Genomic DNA, 16,187 nt, shown 5'->3' with positions numbered 1-16,187 from the left:
CCGTTTCCTCTCGGGAGGGCCGGTTTATACAATCCCACTCCCTTTCTGCATATTCCATTCCCTCTCGGACTGGTTTTCCATGCTCCTATTCTCTCTGGAGGTCTGGTATTCCATGATCCCATTCCCCCTCGGCCTGGTTCTCCGTGACCCCATTCCCTCTCGGCCTGGTTTTCCATGATCCCATTCCCCCTCGGCCTGGTTCTCCGTGATCCCATTCCCTCTCAGCCTGGTTCTCCATCATCCCATTTCCTCTGGAGGTCTGGTATTCCATGATCCCATTCCTTCTCTCAGCCTGTGTTCCTATGATCCCATTCCCTCTCGAGGGCTTTTTTTTTTTACACTGTTTAATTTTCCTTCTATTTCCTCCAAACCTCTTTAATTGCAGAGATGGCGAGTTCTTTTTCTACGAAGGTATTCTTAGTTATTTTTTCAGGTAAAGCGACATGTGGGTCATTTTTCAACAGATCATGACTAGGCATAAGTTAATCCGCAGAACGTACAGGCGCCGTCACAACGTCTAACTCTTAAATGATTCCACTACTGCGCCCTAGTTAACCAAAAATACAATTGTGTGTTTCAGGAGAATCTGTCAGCATTTAAATACGATTCCAAGATCAACATTTTACTGCTGCCCCTCCATACAGCATCGAACGGTTTAAACATCATTGAAGCTACATATGTGCTGCTGGTGGAGCCTATTTTAAACCATGCCCATGAGCTGCAAGCCATAGGGAGAGTGCATCGCATTGGACAAACAAAGTGAGTAATAGTTAAGAATTACATGATCTATCTATTTTTCCGATCTAATATTTTTGTTTTACAATAATCCTTGCCCTTGCAAATACATAACCAAAATGACATAGAATGTACAGCTCAGAAATAGGCCATTCAGCCCAACTGGTTTGTGCCAGTGTTCATGCTCTACACGAGATTCCTCCCACTCCTCTTCATCTCACCCTATCAACATATCCTTACTTTCTATTACTTTCTCCCTCATGTGTTTTTCTACCTTCCCCTTAAATGTATCTATGCTATTCACCTCAACCACTCCATGTGGTAGCGAGTTCCACATTCTCACCACTGTCTGGGCAAAGAAATTTCTCCTGAATTCCCTATTGGGTTTATTAGTGACTATCTTATATTTATGGCCCCTAGTTTTGGACTCCCCCACAGTGGAAACATTTTCTCTATGTCTACCCTATCAAACACTTTCATAAAAAAGACCCCTATCATTATTATAATTATATTAATAATATATTAATCCTGCTGAAGCCTGTGTGTTAGTGGTCCGACTGATCATTTTATTGGATTATGTTAGTAGGTCATGGATTCAAGCCCCACTCCAGGGATTTTAGTACATAATCTAGGCAGTACTCCCTTGTTGTTCAAATTTTTTTGAAGAACAAGTACTGCACTGAAGTGTCGACCTAGATTTTTTTTAACACTCATCCAAGCATTGGTTTAACGTCCCATCCAAAGGACAGCACCTGCAACAATGCAGCACTCGCTCAGCACTGCACTCAAGTGTGAGCCTAGATTATGTGCTCAGGTCTCTGGAGTAGGGCTTGAACCCGCGACCTTCTGACCCACTGAGCCAAGAATAGCTTTCTTCTCTTTCAGCCTAGATTATGTGGTCAACTCCCTGACATTCCATTTGTAAAGACATTTCTCCTAACTTCTCTTCTCACTCTCTAGTAATTTTAAATTGATGATTGTTAATCACTTACTACCCAACCACAAGAAATAGACTTTTCCCATTCCTGCTATTAAAACCTTTCATAATTTTAAAAACCTCTATTAACTCTCCTGTCAGCCTTCTCTGCTCCATTGGAAATAGTACCAGATTCTCAACTCTCTCCTCATAACTAGTTTCCCAACCCTGGTACCAACCTAGTAAGTCTGTGGGACGAAATGTTGTGGATCAAATCTGAAGAGTGGTGGAACAGACCTCCACCCATCCACCCCATCCCCAGGTTGGAGACCCCATTCCAAATCCCAGGGACGAGGATCATTTGCATGTTTGGGGCAAGCCACCAACACTACAAGGGTGCTTTGGCTCCCGGTCTGGAAATGCCTTGATTTTAAAATTCTCATCCTTGTTTTCAAATTCCTCCATTCCCTTCCTCCAGCCTTACAACTCTCCGAGATCTCTGCGCTCCTTCAATTCTGGCCCCTTGCGCATCCCTGATTTTAATCGCTCCACCATTGATTTTAATCGCTCCACCATTGGCGTCCGTAAATTAATAACTTAAACTAAATAAAATAATCAAAGAACAAACCTAAAATATCGATTGAATAAAATATTTAACTAATTCATTAATAAATAAATAAACCAAGGTTAGTGATGACAGGGCAGGTGGTGTGTCGTAACTGCAGCATGTGGGAGTCTGTGGAGAGCATCGCGATCCCAAGCAACCACATCTGCAGCAAGTGTCTGCAACTCGAGGAACTTCGGCTCAGAATTGTTGAGCTGGAATATGAGCTGCAGACATTGTGATGCATCAGGGAGGGGGAGAGTTACTTGGACACTTTATTCCAGGAGGCAGTCACATCCTTTAAGTTAAGTAGTACTTTAGAGTTCGTCAGCGGTCAGGGACAGGAGGGTGTGACTGCGAGTCAGGAAGGTATGGGGACCCAGGATGTCCAACGGGTACTAGGAACTTTCTACCTGTATTGATGAGGAAAAGGACTGCAGGGAGGATGGGCAAACTGACCACGGCACTGTGGTACAGGGAGCCATCCAAGTGGGGGGAGAGGAAGGAATGTGGTAGTAGTAGGGGACAGTATAGTCAGGGGGATAGATACTGTTCTCTGCAGCCACGAAAGAGAGTCCCAAAGGCTGTGTTGCTTGCCCGGTGCCAGGGTTAAGGATATCTCCTCGTGGCTGGAGAAGAACTTGGAGTGGGAGGGGGAGGACCCAGTTGTCGTGGTCCATGTAGGAACCAACGACATAGGTAGAACTAAGAATGAGATTCTGCTGAGGGAGTTTGAGGAGTTAGGATCTAAATTAATAAGCAGAACAACAAGGGTAATTATCTCCTGGATTTGTAAGGGGTCGTTTTAACGAGCTTATGGTGTGCTAAATCGGTTTTGATTTTCGCACTACTCGTGAGCGGTTTCGAAGCGCTCCCCCCTCACGGTTCTAGACACTGGGCTTATTGCCAGACAACCTTTGTGTGTTGGCCCAACTCGTGACTCGGAAGACAAATGGTCAGATGAGACAGATTAAGTTTTAAATCAAAATGATCTTTATTTTTGAAAGAGAATGTACACAGAGAAAAATGGCAAGAATAAATGCAGATGAAAAATAACGTTTCTCACAGAGGACTAAATTATACACTGAGAAAAATAACTTTAAAGCATATAAACAGTTCTAAAATAGCGATAAGCTAAAAGCGGGGGTGAGGGAAGCGCACGGACACATCGAGGGATAAATCACACTCCTGACTTACAAATACCCTTAACGTTACAAACCTTCCCGTTACTGAATATACCTCAATTATGTCAGTTAGGTAGAGTTGGGCCTTTATGCTCACCAGAATTTGAAAACCCTTCTGGACCTTGGTACTTCTTGTTACGTCTGGAATTTCCGATCTTCCTTATGGGACCGGCTCCTGGACCCTGTTACTTGGTGTCGTCCGGGACCTCCGACCTTCCTTATGGGACCGGCTCCTGGACTCACTCTCCTGTACAAACTTTGGAAGTCCTCCGAAATCCTCGAGCCGTTTTCCGTTCCGCACGGTCCTCGAACTCCTGATGATAACTGGACTTGGACTTCACGGTGTGAACCGTCTCCGGAGGAGTCTTCCTTACTCTGGTCGAATCTTAGGCTGACTTGCTGACGATTTACCTGAACGGTTATACTCTTTTCTGGCCCTAATCTTGGCGCCAAATCAACCGTTTTCCTTTGTTAAGGTTGCTTTAACAAAAGCAAGCGCATTAATCTTAACTGCTCGCAAATCGAACTAATGGGAATCCGATTAGTGTCCCTTCGTTTGTGTGTGCTCAGCAGTTTCTGAGATCGGTTACCGCTTTGCCATAATGGGAATCCGTTTAGTGTCCCTCCGTTTGTGTGTGCTCAGCGGTTTCTGAGATCGGTTACCGCTCTGCCAGCGATTAGCGCACCTCCAGGTGCTAATAGTTTTGTTTACTGCTGTAACCACATTACAATATCAAAAACAGTAAGGTTCTGGATTCTTCTAATCGATGATGACTCAGACTGCTTTAAGGTACTGTGTGTGTGTCCTTTTGAACTGGGCCATGAGAACTGCCAACTCCATTCTGTGTTCTCACAATGTGGCCACTTCAGGGGCCCTACCCGTATACTGTATTTCATGGATTTTTGCGAATCCTACAGTCCCCCCTGTGATACAATGAGCATCTTCAATCGTCTTTGTATCATAAAATGTCTTTGGGTGAGCACAAATCCGTTCCCTCCCCAACTGACCTTCCCCGTAATTTACCTTTCTAAGGAGTGTACCTCGCCCGCACTTTCCTCATTCCGAACAACGAAGTTTGAGAAAACATTTCCTATTGGAGACAAACCTTTAAACAATATACAGACTCACCTAGAGTCATAACAATATAACAATACAATATAATGCGAAATCAAACAAGGTACAGAACAATCCAAAATATTAAAACAACAGTAATTACACGGGCGACTCCCCGTTTATACTGACATAGTGGCCCCGCCAATTCGGCTGACTCGGGAATTCCCTGCTGTGTCCCTTCCTTCTGCACTGTACACAAACCAGGTACAAAACTATCCCCAGTTGGCACACCACCAAAATGTGGGAAGCCAGTCGGATCCATGATGGGACCTCTATATCATCAAAAAGGTCCCACCACGGTGGAACCACTATATCCTGAATTTCTGCCCCTATATCAACGGTCTTTTGTTCCAAAGTGAAAAAGTGTTTCTGCGAGATGGCGACCGCTTTGAGCAGCGCGGTTAGGTGTTCTGGGAGAGGGGGAATCGTAAAACCAAAATGTGCTACATACTTTTGGAGATCAGTGAAATTCTCCTTAACGGTGAGGTGAACAGTGGATGGTTCGGGGATCGGGATAATCTGCAGCTGTGCCACTTGAACTATTGCCTCGGGTTTAAAACAGAAGCTGCTGTCACTGACCGCGCACCAGCCGTGCTGTCCGTGCCGGTAGTGAGACGCTGCGGTGGCGACACTATGTCCCACCTCCTATGTATGCCACCTGTGGGGGAACATGGTCCTGTGCCATGGCTTCCATGGTGCAATTGATAGGCTTAGCGTCAGCAGACCTGAACCCGCATTGTGGTATTGAATAGGCATTCAAGTGCTGGGGACACAGGATTATGTGTGCTCCCTGGCTACGGCACCCCGAGAAGTCAGTCCCCGTCATAGCATGCTCCCACTTAATGACGTACGGTGGGACCTCTGCAAAACGGACATGAGCTCCCCCCCGAATGACTCCAATGTTCACCACCCTATACACCGGCGCAGGTCGGGCTGTCCTGCTCATTATGGGGATCCGCACGACGACCCCCATGATGGTGTGGTTGGAGCGACCACAGTCCACCGGGACTGGGTAGGCCTCAGAAGCGAGCCGGAGCTGGCATGGACTTAACGCATTCTCAAAAGGGTGGAGGGCTGCGAGGTGTTTGTTACTGATCCAGGAGGGGACCAAACCCTGTTTCAAGTCCTCCAGATTGCTGCGGCCCTCGCACACCTCATTCTGGGCAGCCTGATCTGAGGCGTTCCTGTCCTCCCTAATGAGAGCGTTGACCGTCCGAGCCTGCTTCTCCAGCTCTGCTATGATCTCTTTTAAGTGGAGAGTCATAGCCTGATCCTCATGGAGCTCCGAACCCACCACCCGATTTTCGTCCGTGAGGATTCCCTTCAACTGGGTCTTTAACCCGTTGACCTGCTGCTGCAGTTCAATGTCGTCCATACTATTTATGATGGACGACCCAGTGTTAAACCCTGTGAACCAGTCGTTCACGGTGCCCCTTTTTAGCCTCCCTGCTTGCTCCCATTGCTTGTGGCTTTCGGTATACAGCTTGGTTCTGTTGACCCTTGCGAAGTCAAATTCAAAGAACTTCTGCAGGGTCTCTTTTAGCGGGGCCTGATATAGCCTTCCTGTTTCTACGGGGCACCATTCCGGCAGGTGCACCTCGGTCAGGTTGAGGATGACCGAGGCCACCGCGTAATGGACCCCCTGGTAAGCCATTTGATCAGTCGGAACTAAAACTAAACCGTTCCCCGGTCCCTTGGTGGTGGTGGGGCACCCCTCTGTTACCGTCCGTGGTGTCTGGGTCGTGGGCAGGGGCTGTCGAGGGCGGGTCACCAACTCAGTGGCATTAACTGCGATTGGGGAGTAGGGGACCGCGCATGCGTCCAAGCGCGATTCCCAGTCCATCCCCCTCCCGTTATCTTGCCACTGGCTGTGGAAAATGATGGAAACACCTGCGGGGCAGACTTTTCCTGAACCCCACATACATACGTAAATCCCTTGATCGGGTTCCCACCATTTATCCCAGCACACTGTCAGCCCTCCCTGGGTCCCTGTGATGGTCCGGTGAGTGTTGTTCCCTAACCTTTCCCACTGTCCTCTGGGGTTCCCCATGTCCTTGCTCAGTTTCCTGAGCCACCACCACCTATCCAGGGGGACGTTCCCCCTGCACGTTAAACAAATTCGTTTTCCCACAGTAACACTGATCTGCGTGGCCTTGATCGTGACCCGCGGACACAATAGTGAAACTTCTCCATAAGTGAAACCAATGTCTTTAGAGTATTTAGTGGCGTTCGATCCCAGCCAACCCAGCCAGTTGCCCTCGTGGGTATATCCAGCGACTTCCTCTGCCTTACGCAGGCCCTGCCCGTCGTGGGCCAGGGGCGCCGTTTCCCCGGTACATCCGAAGATGTGGTGATCCTCCGTCTCCCCTCACCACGCGATGTTGAGGCCCACCAGGGCCGCGAGGATGATGCCTCTTAGTAGCATCATTGGATTAATATCTGTTGGAGAGATAAAAGAGAATGTTCGAGCCGGGCTCCTTGGGCTCCTCGGCTTGGGTGTGGGGTGAGTGGGTCCCGCGACCCTAGCTCACTTAACTTGCCACTCTGTACCGTTCCAAAATGCCACCATACCTCAGAAAAACTTTATACATACATACTAAATTTAAAATAACTAAACCTTACTTAGCAAACTATGGTGTATGTACATGTGCCGTCCGTCTCCGGACGGCCAGCTTAAAATCTGTGGGGACTGTAGCAGGCCTCCCCCTGCGGCGTTCCCACCTCAGTTTCAGCTGCTGGTCCCTAGCAACCTGTAGCTGCTGGCTGTGAACTGTTTAAAATTCCCACAGCTTTCCTACGGGGGTATCTTTTTACAGTAACCGGCGGCCAGACCTTTTCAATGCTACACTGAGGGGCAAGACCTAAGACCTCTGGCTCCTCCCCTTCACCGCTGTCGGGGGCGGGACCTTCGCCCTCCGAATTGGCTTCACTTTGGCCAGGGACAGGACCTAGGACCTCCGGCTCCTCCCCTCCTGGGTCCCAGAACAATGGGGGAGTCTCCCGCTTAGATGGGACAACTCCTCCCCTCACGCAGGCTGCACGTCCAGCCTGTGTGACCTGTGGCTGCAGCTCCCCTACAGCGTTTGATTCTTTACTGGCCTTTTCAGCCCCCGCTGCCTGTTTCCCTGCCTCCGGTTTAAACAGTTTACATTGGTTAATGTGAAACCATTTAGTGCGCCGGGGCAGTTTCACAGCATACACCATGGGGCTGGCCTGATCTACAATACTGTAGGGACCCATGTAAAGTGGCTCGAAGCTCCCCACACGGGCGAAGTTTCTTACCATTACTAGGGCCCCTACCTCCCAGCGATGGGTTTTACTGGGCTCGAGCAGCATTTTATTTCCCTGATGCTGCCTCCCCATGTTACCTGTGGCTCCCTCATAAATCCTTTGGAGGCGTTCAAGGAGCGTGCGGGCAAATTTGTCCCGATTCACCTCCCTTAGCTGCCCCTCCGTTAGGACTGGGGCCAGGACATGAGTGGGGGTTCTCATGACCCTGCCGGTCATGAGCTCATGCGGAGAGTACCCCGTACTCTTTGATTGGCTGGCGCGGACCCCCATGAGGATAAGAGGCAGGACTTCTGCCCACCTTTGGGGCGAACCCATTATCTCCTTCCTTATTTTCTCTTTTAAGGTGCGGTTCATCCGCTCCACAATCCCAGATGACTGGGGATTGTAGGCGACGTGCCATTTCCCTTGAATGCCCAGCAGCATCAGGGTATTCTGCATGACTTGGCCGGTGAACTGGCTTCCCTGATCGCTTTCCACGAACTGGGGCAGTCCCCATCTTGAGAACACCTCCCGCACCAAGATTCTTGCTGTTCCTAACGCTGTGGCTGTTCGGCAGGGGAAGGCTTCAACCCATTTAGAGAACACGTCCACCAGAACGAGGCAATACTTATAGCCTCCCTGGGTGGCGGGTAAGGGTCCGATATAGTCAATTTGGATTGACTGCCATGGTCCCTCTACCCTCCTAACGTGTCCCATTGGCACCTTCCTCCTGTGAGGGTCGGGGTTATTTGCCGCGCACACAAGACAGTTCGCGCAAAACTCCCGGACGTCCTCCCGGAGTCCTGGCCACCATCCTGCCTGCTCTACCCGCTGCCAAGTGACCTCAGGCCCGGGGTGCCCTGCTCCCGGCCCCTCATGGGCCAGTTGAAGGAATTCCCTCCGATGCTGCTGAGGCACCACCCACTGCTCTTCTTTAAACAGCATCCCCTCTCTTATGGAAAGAGATGCTGTGCCATATGGGCCTTCTATTTTCTTCCCCTCGCTAACCGCGTTAAATACCCCTCTCAGGGCAGGGTCCTGAGATTGGACCGATTTGAGGTCCGGGGCTAGTGCTACCCCTACACTCTTCTGAACCCCATCCCTGCCTTTTACAGCTGCCACTGGTCCAGGCCCGTAGGGGTCCCAGAGAATGCCGGACATGGCACCCTCTCTCGCCAGTGCGTCAGCTCGCTGGTTTCCCTGACCGCGAGGTTCTGTGGAGGAGTGAGCCTTCACTTTGTGGATGAAGACCTCACCCTTCTCCCCCACGGCTGCCAGGATCTTTTCCAGCAGGGGCTTGACCACCAAGGGTCTCCCATCCGCAGAAGTGAATCCACGACGGGACCAGATGGCCAGGTACTCAGTACACGAATTGCATGTGAACATGCTGTCCGAGCAAATCGTGTACGGGGTAGGGAAGACTTCGGGGTGGGTGACCACATACGCCACAGCGGACAGTTCTGCCTGCTGGGCGCTCATGGTGCTGGGGAGTTTAATTGCCAACGCAATGTTTGCCGTCGGGTCATAAACTCCGCACCCCGTGAGCCGTTTTCCAGCAGAATAGTGGTTAGCACTATTGCCTCACAGCGCCAGGGACCCGGGTTCGAATCCGGCCTCGGGCGACTGTCTGTGTGGAGTTTGCACATTCTCCCCGTGTTTGCGTGGGTTTTCTCCGGGTGCTCCGGTTTCCTCCCACAGTCCAAAGATGTGCGGGTTAGGCTGATTGGCTATGATAAAAATTGACCCTTAGTGTTAGGGGGATTAAATACGTGGGGTTACGGGGACAGGGGTGGGATATGTGTTGGTGTAGGGGTTATGGGGATCGGGTGGGATATGTGTCGGTGCAGGCTCGATGGGCCGAAATGGCCTCTATCTGCACTGTGGGGTTTCTGTTTCTGTTAGATACCATGCTGGAACCATCCACGTAGATCTCACGACCGGTGGGATGTATCCCAGCCCAGAGACCCACGTCGACCTCCCGTACCCCTTCTACAGAACACTGATGGGCTGTCCCAGGGTAAGCCAGGTTGGCGGCTAATCTGGGCTCACACAGGCCTTTTACCCGCAGATCCATTTGGGAGAGGAGTAGGGTCCAGTGCGCAATGCGGGCACTGCTCACGGTCCTATCCTTGATCCTCCCATCCAACAGCATCTTGGTAGGCGTGTGGTGTGTGAGGAGGGTGATGGGGGAGGTGCCTGTGAAGATGGCGGATCTTTTCACAGCCCAGTGTGTGGCCAAGAGGTGCCGCTCACAGACCGAGTAGCTCCTCTCCACGTCGGTGAGCACCCTGGAGGAGTAAACCACGGGTCTCAGCTTGCCATGTCGTTCCTGGAGCAACACAGCACTCAGACTGTCCCCACTGGCCGCCACCTCCAGGAAGAACTCCCTTCCCCCATCTATCGTTCCCAGGGCCGGTGCGGTCTGCAGCTTCCTTTTTAGGAGCTCGAACGCGGCCTGGCAGCCTTCATCCCACGACCACTCCACTCCCTTGTGCAGGAGTCGGAGTAGCGGGGCTGCCATGGCCGCATAGTCCTCCATGAAGTCTCGGCAGTACCCGGTTAGCCCCAAAAACGACCTCACACCCTGTGGTAAACCACTGTTGTTCACTTCACTGTTGTTTACTTCACTGTTGTTCACTCTTGCCCATTGTTGTACCTGTCTGTGCATGCCTCAGCTGGCTCCGCCCCTGGCTCCACCCATATGCCCTGGTATAAAGGTGGCTGCTCTGCAGTTCCCCAGGCATTCAGGACCGGTCGACCACTAGAGGCATGCCTTCGTTCTTTAGCTAATAAAAGCCTGTTTGTTACTCTCTTAACTTCCAGTCTTTCTCAGTAATTGATAGCGCATCAATTTTATTAGCTAAATTTTTTTTCGATGGAGCAAATCCTCAAACCAGCACGCCTGGAACTAGACCCTCAAGAGGCGGATTCATCTACCAAGTTCGCACACTGGCTGCGATGCTTCGAATTTTTCCTAGAAGCCTCCGTCGAAACTGTTCAAAACGATGGCGACAAACTAAGGGTTCTGACCTCCAAGGTGAACCACCAAGCTTATTCGCTCATCCAAGATGCGACTACCTACAAGGGAGCTCTCGACCTCCTTAAAGAACAGTACGCACGCCCGGTAAATGAGGTTTACGCCAGACACCTCCTGGGGTCCCGCAAACAGCAACCCGGGGAATCGATGGAGGTATACCTACGGGCGCTGAAGGTGCTCGGCCGGGCCTGCAAATGTAAAGAGGTGTCGGCCGCGGTGTACACGGAGGAACCTGTCCGGGACGCCTTCGTCGCGGGCCTCAGGTCCAACTACACCCGGCAGAGACTGTTGGAGCAGGGCGAACTCGACCTGAAGAAGGCCACGGCCCTCGCACTCTCGCTAGACGTGGCCCACCGGAATATGGACGTCTACTCCCCTGACCGCGCGGCCGCATCGTGGATGACGCGGGCGCCGCCATCCTGGGACAAGGTAGGACCGCCACCCGGCGCCGCGCCACCCCCGTCACATCCCGCCAACGGCCCAACTTCTGCAGCGATGTCCCAGGGCCCGAAGTGTTACTTCTGTGGCCCCAGAGCGCGCTGCCCGGCGAAAAACGCTACTTGCTCTGGTTGTGGGAAGAAAGGGCACTACGCCAGCGTCTGCAAGGCTAAACCTACCCCAAACTCCAGCAGTGCCGCGTGTGGGCCGAGCGGGCCGCCATCTTGGACGCCACCATCTTGGACGCCATCTTGTACGCCTCCAGCCGCGTGTGGATCATGGGCGACGCCATCTTGGACGCCTTCGACCATGGGTGATCCGTTCCGGCTGCCATTTTTGCAACGGGCCCCCGACTCACCCACCGCCTCACCTGATGACTGCAGCGACACGCCTGACCCTACGCTGGCCTCCGTTACACTGGACCAATCTAGACCTCACCAACTAGCCAGGTCCATGATGGACATTAAGGTAAACGGCCGCGCCACGACCTGCCTTTTCGACTGCGGGAGCACGGAGAGCTTTATCCACCCCGACACAGTGCGGCGTTACTCTCTCCCGGTCCTGCCAGCGCGCCACCGGGTCTCTATGGCCTCCAAGTCCCATTCAGCGGACGTCGGCGGCTACTGCGTGGTGACCCTTTCGGTGAGGGGCACAGAGTACAGAAACTTTAAACTGCTTGTCCTGCCCCATCTCTGCGCTGCCGTTCTACTGGGGTTGGATTTTCAGTGCCACCTTAAGAGTGTCACGATGGCGTACGGTGGACCCCTTCCCCCACTCACAGTCTGCAACCAGCAGTTTTCAAATTGCCCGCCGCGCACCTTTTGCAGCCTCTCCACGCTTAAAGTCACCCCCCTCCCCCCCCCCCCGTTGTTCGCCAACCTCGCCCATGACTGTAAGCCCATCGCCACCAAAAGCAGGCGATACAGCGCTGGTGACAGAGTTTTTATTAAATCTGAGGTGGAGCGGCTCCTGAAGGAGGGGATTATTGAAGTTAGCACCAGCCCCTGGCGAGCCCAGGTTGTGGTCGTCAAGACCGGCGAGAAGCAGCGCCTGGTCATTGACTACAGCCAAACAATAAATTGATATACCCAACTGGACGCATACCCCCTCCCCCGCATATCTGATATGGTCAATCAGCACAATACCGCGTATTCTCCACCATTGACCTTAAGTCAGCATATCACCAACTCCCTATCCGCTATGAGGACCGCCAGTATACTGCCTTCGAGGCAAACGGCCGCCTCTACCACTTCCTTCGGGTCCCCTTCGGCGTCACCCGTTTTCCAAAGGGAGATGGACCGGATGGTCGACCAGAATGCATTGCAGGCCACTTTTCCCTACCTGGACAATGTGACCATCTGCGGCCATGACCTGCAGGACCATGACGCCAACCGCGACAAATTCCTCCGCACTGCCCAACTCCTAAACCTTACGTATAACAAGGAGAAGTGCATATTCCGCACAACCCGCCTCGCTATCCTTGGCTGTGTTGTGGAACACGGAGTCATCGGCCCCGACCCCGACTGGATGCGTCCCCTTATGGACCTTCCCCTGCCCCACTGCCTCAAGGCCCTGAAGAGATGCCTGGGGTTTTTCTCCTACTACGCCCAGTGGGTCCCTAATTATGCGGACAAAGCCCGTCCACTTATCAAGTCCACCTCTTTTCCCCTGGCGGCAGAGGCCGGCTTAGCCTTCCACCGTATCAAAGAGGACATTGCTAAAGCCACCATGCACGCGGTGGACGAGTCCATCCCTTTCCAGGTGGAGAGCGATGCGTCCGACTTTGCCCTGGCCGCTACCCTTAACCAGGCGGGAAGGCCCGTGGCCTTCTTTTCATGAACCCTCCAAGGCTCCGAAATCAGACACTCCTCTGTCGAAAAGGAGGCCCAGGCCATTGTGGAAGCTGTGCGACATTGGAGGCATTACCTGGCCGGAAAACGATTCACCCTACTCACTGACCAGCGTTCAGTTGCTTTTATGTTTAATAACAAGCAGAGGGGCAAAATCAAAAATGACAAGATTTTGAGGTGGAGAATTGAACTTTCCACCTACAATTACGATATCTTGTACCGGCCCGGGAAACTCAATGAGCCCCCGGATGCTCTATCGCGTGGCACCTGCGCCAACGCACAGGTTGATAGACTGCGGGCCCTCCACAATGACCTCTGCCACCCGGGGGTCACCAGGTTCTTCCATTTCATCAAGGCCCGCAACCTGCCTTACTCCATTGAGGAGGTCAGGACCATGACCAGAAACTGCCAAGTCTGCGCTGAGTGCAAACCGCACTTTTATAGACCAGACAGGGCTCACCTGATAAAAGCCACTCGCCCCTTCGAGCGCCTGAGCGTTGATTTTAAAGGGCCTCTTCCCCTCCTCCGACCGCAACGTGTACTTCCTCAACATTATTGATGAGTACTCCCGTTTCCCGTTCGCCATCCCCTGCCCGGACATGACCAATGCCACGGTCATTAAATGTCTGAACGACCTCTTCACCCTGTTCGGTTTCCCCAGCTACATCCATAGCGACCGGGGCTCATCGTTTATGAGCGATGAACTCCGTCAGTACCTGCTCGCTAGGGGTATTGCCACAAGCAGGACCACCAGTTACAACCCCCGGGGGAACGGACAGGTGGAAAGAGAGAATGCGACAGTTTGGAAGGCCGCCCTGCTAGCCTTAAAGTCTAGGGGCCTTCCGACCTCCCGCTGGCAGGATGTGCTCCCCGATGCGCTCCACTCTATTCGGTCACTGCTCTGCACTGCCACTAACTCCACCCCTCATGAGAAAATGTTTGTCTTCCCAAGGAAGTCCACATCGGGGACATCGCTACCGCCATGGCTGACGTCCCCAGGGCCATTCCTACTGAGAAGACACGTGAGGACCCATAAAACGGACCCCCTGGTCGAGAGGGTCGACCTCCTCCACGCCAACCCCCAGTATGCTTACATTGCGTACCCGGACGGGCGGGAGGACACAGTCTCCATACGAGACCTCGCACCCTTGGGGGCCCCTGAAACCAACATCACCGCTACCCACAATGTACCGGCGGCAACGGACCCATACCTAACCCCTGTAGACGGCACGCCGTGGCCCCGTGACCCGCCATTGATCACCAACCAACTCAACACCCAAGAGGACGACACGCCAGTGCTCCGGCCCACGCGGGACTCAGCGTCGGAAGCTGCACCACCTCAGCCGTCATCACGACGGCACACAAGACCCCCAGAAAGACTTAATTATACGAACTTTTAATACACTTCACCCCGTCGGACTCATTTTTTAAGCAAGGGGTGAATGTGGTAAACCACTGTTGTTCACTTCACTGTTGTTCACTGTTGTTCACTTCACTGTTGTTCACTCTTGCCCATTGTTGTACCTGTCTGTGCATGCCTCAGCTGGCTCCGCCCCTGGCTCCACCCATATGCCCTGGTATAAAGGCGGCTGCTCTGCAGTTCCCCAGGCATTCAGGACCGGTCGACCACTAGAGGCATGCCTTCGTTCTTTAGCTAATAAAAGCCTGTTTGTTACTCTCTTAACTTCCAGTCTTTCTCCGTAATTGATAGCGCATCACACCCTTTATAGTGACGGGGACCGGTAACTCCTGTACCGCCTCCCTCCTAGCCCTATCGATGGCCCTTTCTCCGGCGCGGATGGTCAGCCCCAGGAACTTGACTTCCTTCTGACCGATCTGCGCCTTCTTTGGGTTAACCTTAAACCCCTTTCGGGTCAGCAGCTCCAACAATTCAGCCAGCAGTGGGCCATGCTCTCCGACCGTGTCGGTAAACAGGAGCAGGTCGTCCACATACTGCACGACTGAACTCCTTCAGGCTGTCCGCCATGCATTGGTGGAAAATGCTGGGACTATTGTGGAAGCCTTGTGGCAAGCAGTTCCAAGTATATTGTTGCCCCTTAAAAGTAAAGGCAAATTTATACTGGTCCTCCCTCCGCACAGGGATTGACCAGAACCCATTAGAAATATCCAGCACCGTGAACGTGGTCGCGGATGCGGGAATACTTCCAATGAGGTCGGCCACTGCTGCCACTGTAGGGGCACATGCGGGGATGTTGCTGTTCAACACCCGATAGTCCACCGTGGCTCTCCAGGAATTGTCCGGTTTCTTAACCGGCCAAAGCGGAGAGTTCACATGGGTGGCTATAGGCCTTAGCACCCCCTGCTGTACCAGCGCTGATATGGCCACCTCCATATCAGCCTCTGCCTCCCTTGGGAAGTTGTACTGCTTTTGGGGCCGGGCCATGGGATCCCCATCTACCCTGACCTCAAAGCTGACGACTCTCCCACAGTCGTGTTTGTGCGTGGCGAACGCACCTAACTGAGCCTGCACTTCGGCCCTAAATACTACCGGGATACCCTCCATCATTTCACCGAGGTCGTAACTCCCTTTCGGCTTCATGGTACACAGGGTTCCCTTCCCATCCTTTCCCGGGATTACTACTACTACACTTTCCTTCCCAGTATTGGCCCCCCAAAGACAGTGGTTCCTGAGATCTACGAGGATCCCATGGCCCACGATGAAGTCGGCCCCTAGGATCCCTTGACCTCCCTCCGCGTCCCATCTCGCCAGGACACATGTCCACTTTGTGTGTAGTGCGCCCAAGCGGATCGAGAGCGGCCTGGAGAACGCACCCGTCTGCTCTGCCCCTGTGAACCCCGATAAGACGTATGGAACCCCGCTAGACAGAGGTGAGGCGGTGGGATTCTCCGTGTGAATCACGGTGCAGGAAGCCCCCGTATCCAACAGATAAGTCCCCGTACCCTTCTCTACCTCCATCTGCACGAGCGGTCTCTTCCATCCGTCATACCGGAGCGCACACAGATAGATGGGCTGCGCGGGTTCCAGTCATTGCGGGCCACCTTGGGAAGGGGTTGGGG

General features: G+C 52.7%; 1 protein-coding gene across 6 annotated transcripts in view; it reads left to right on the top strand.

The window, feature by feature from the left end:
- Window positions 1-16,187, top strand: part of shprh (SNF2 histone linker PHD RING helicase) — a 228,095-nt gene that overhangs the window by 191,445 nt on the left and 20,463 nt on the right. For all 6 annotated transcript variants that reach the window (XR_015079506.1, XR_015079507.1, XM_085996774.1 and 3 more), the window contains one exon: window positions 581-759. Coding sequence is in view for 4 of the 6 variants with exons in the window: in XM_085996774.1 (XP_085852900.1) it covers window positions 581-759 (179 nt within the window). In the remaining 2 variants the exon portion in view is untranslated. The remainder of the gene's footprint in view (window positions 1-580; window positions 760-16,187) is intronic.

This window comes from Somniosus microcephalus, chromosome 9, assembly GCF_052327205.1.
Source record: "Somniosus microcephalus isolate GS21.2 chromosome 9, FLI_Smic_1.0, whole genome shotgun sequence".
NCBI classification, from domain to species: domain Eukaryota; kingdom Metazoa; phylum Chordata; class Chondrichthyes; order Squaliformes; family Somniosidae; genus Somniosus; species Somniosus microcephalus.
Note: the sequence above shows the minus strand (reverse complement) of the source record. Positions and strands in the feature narration are given on the sequence as shown.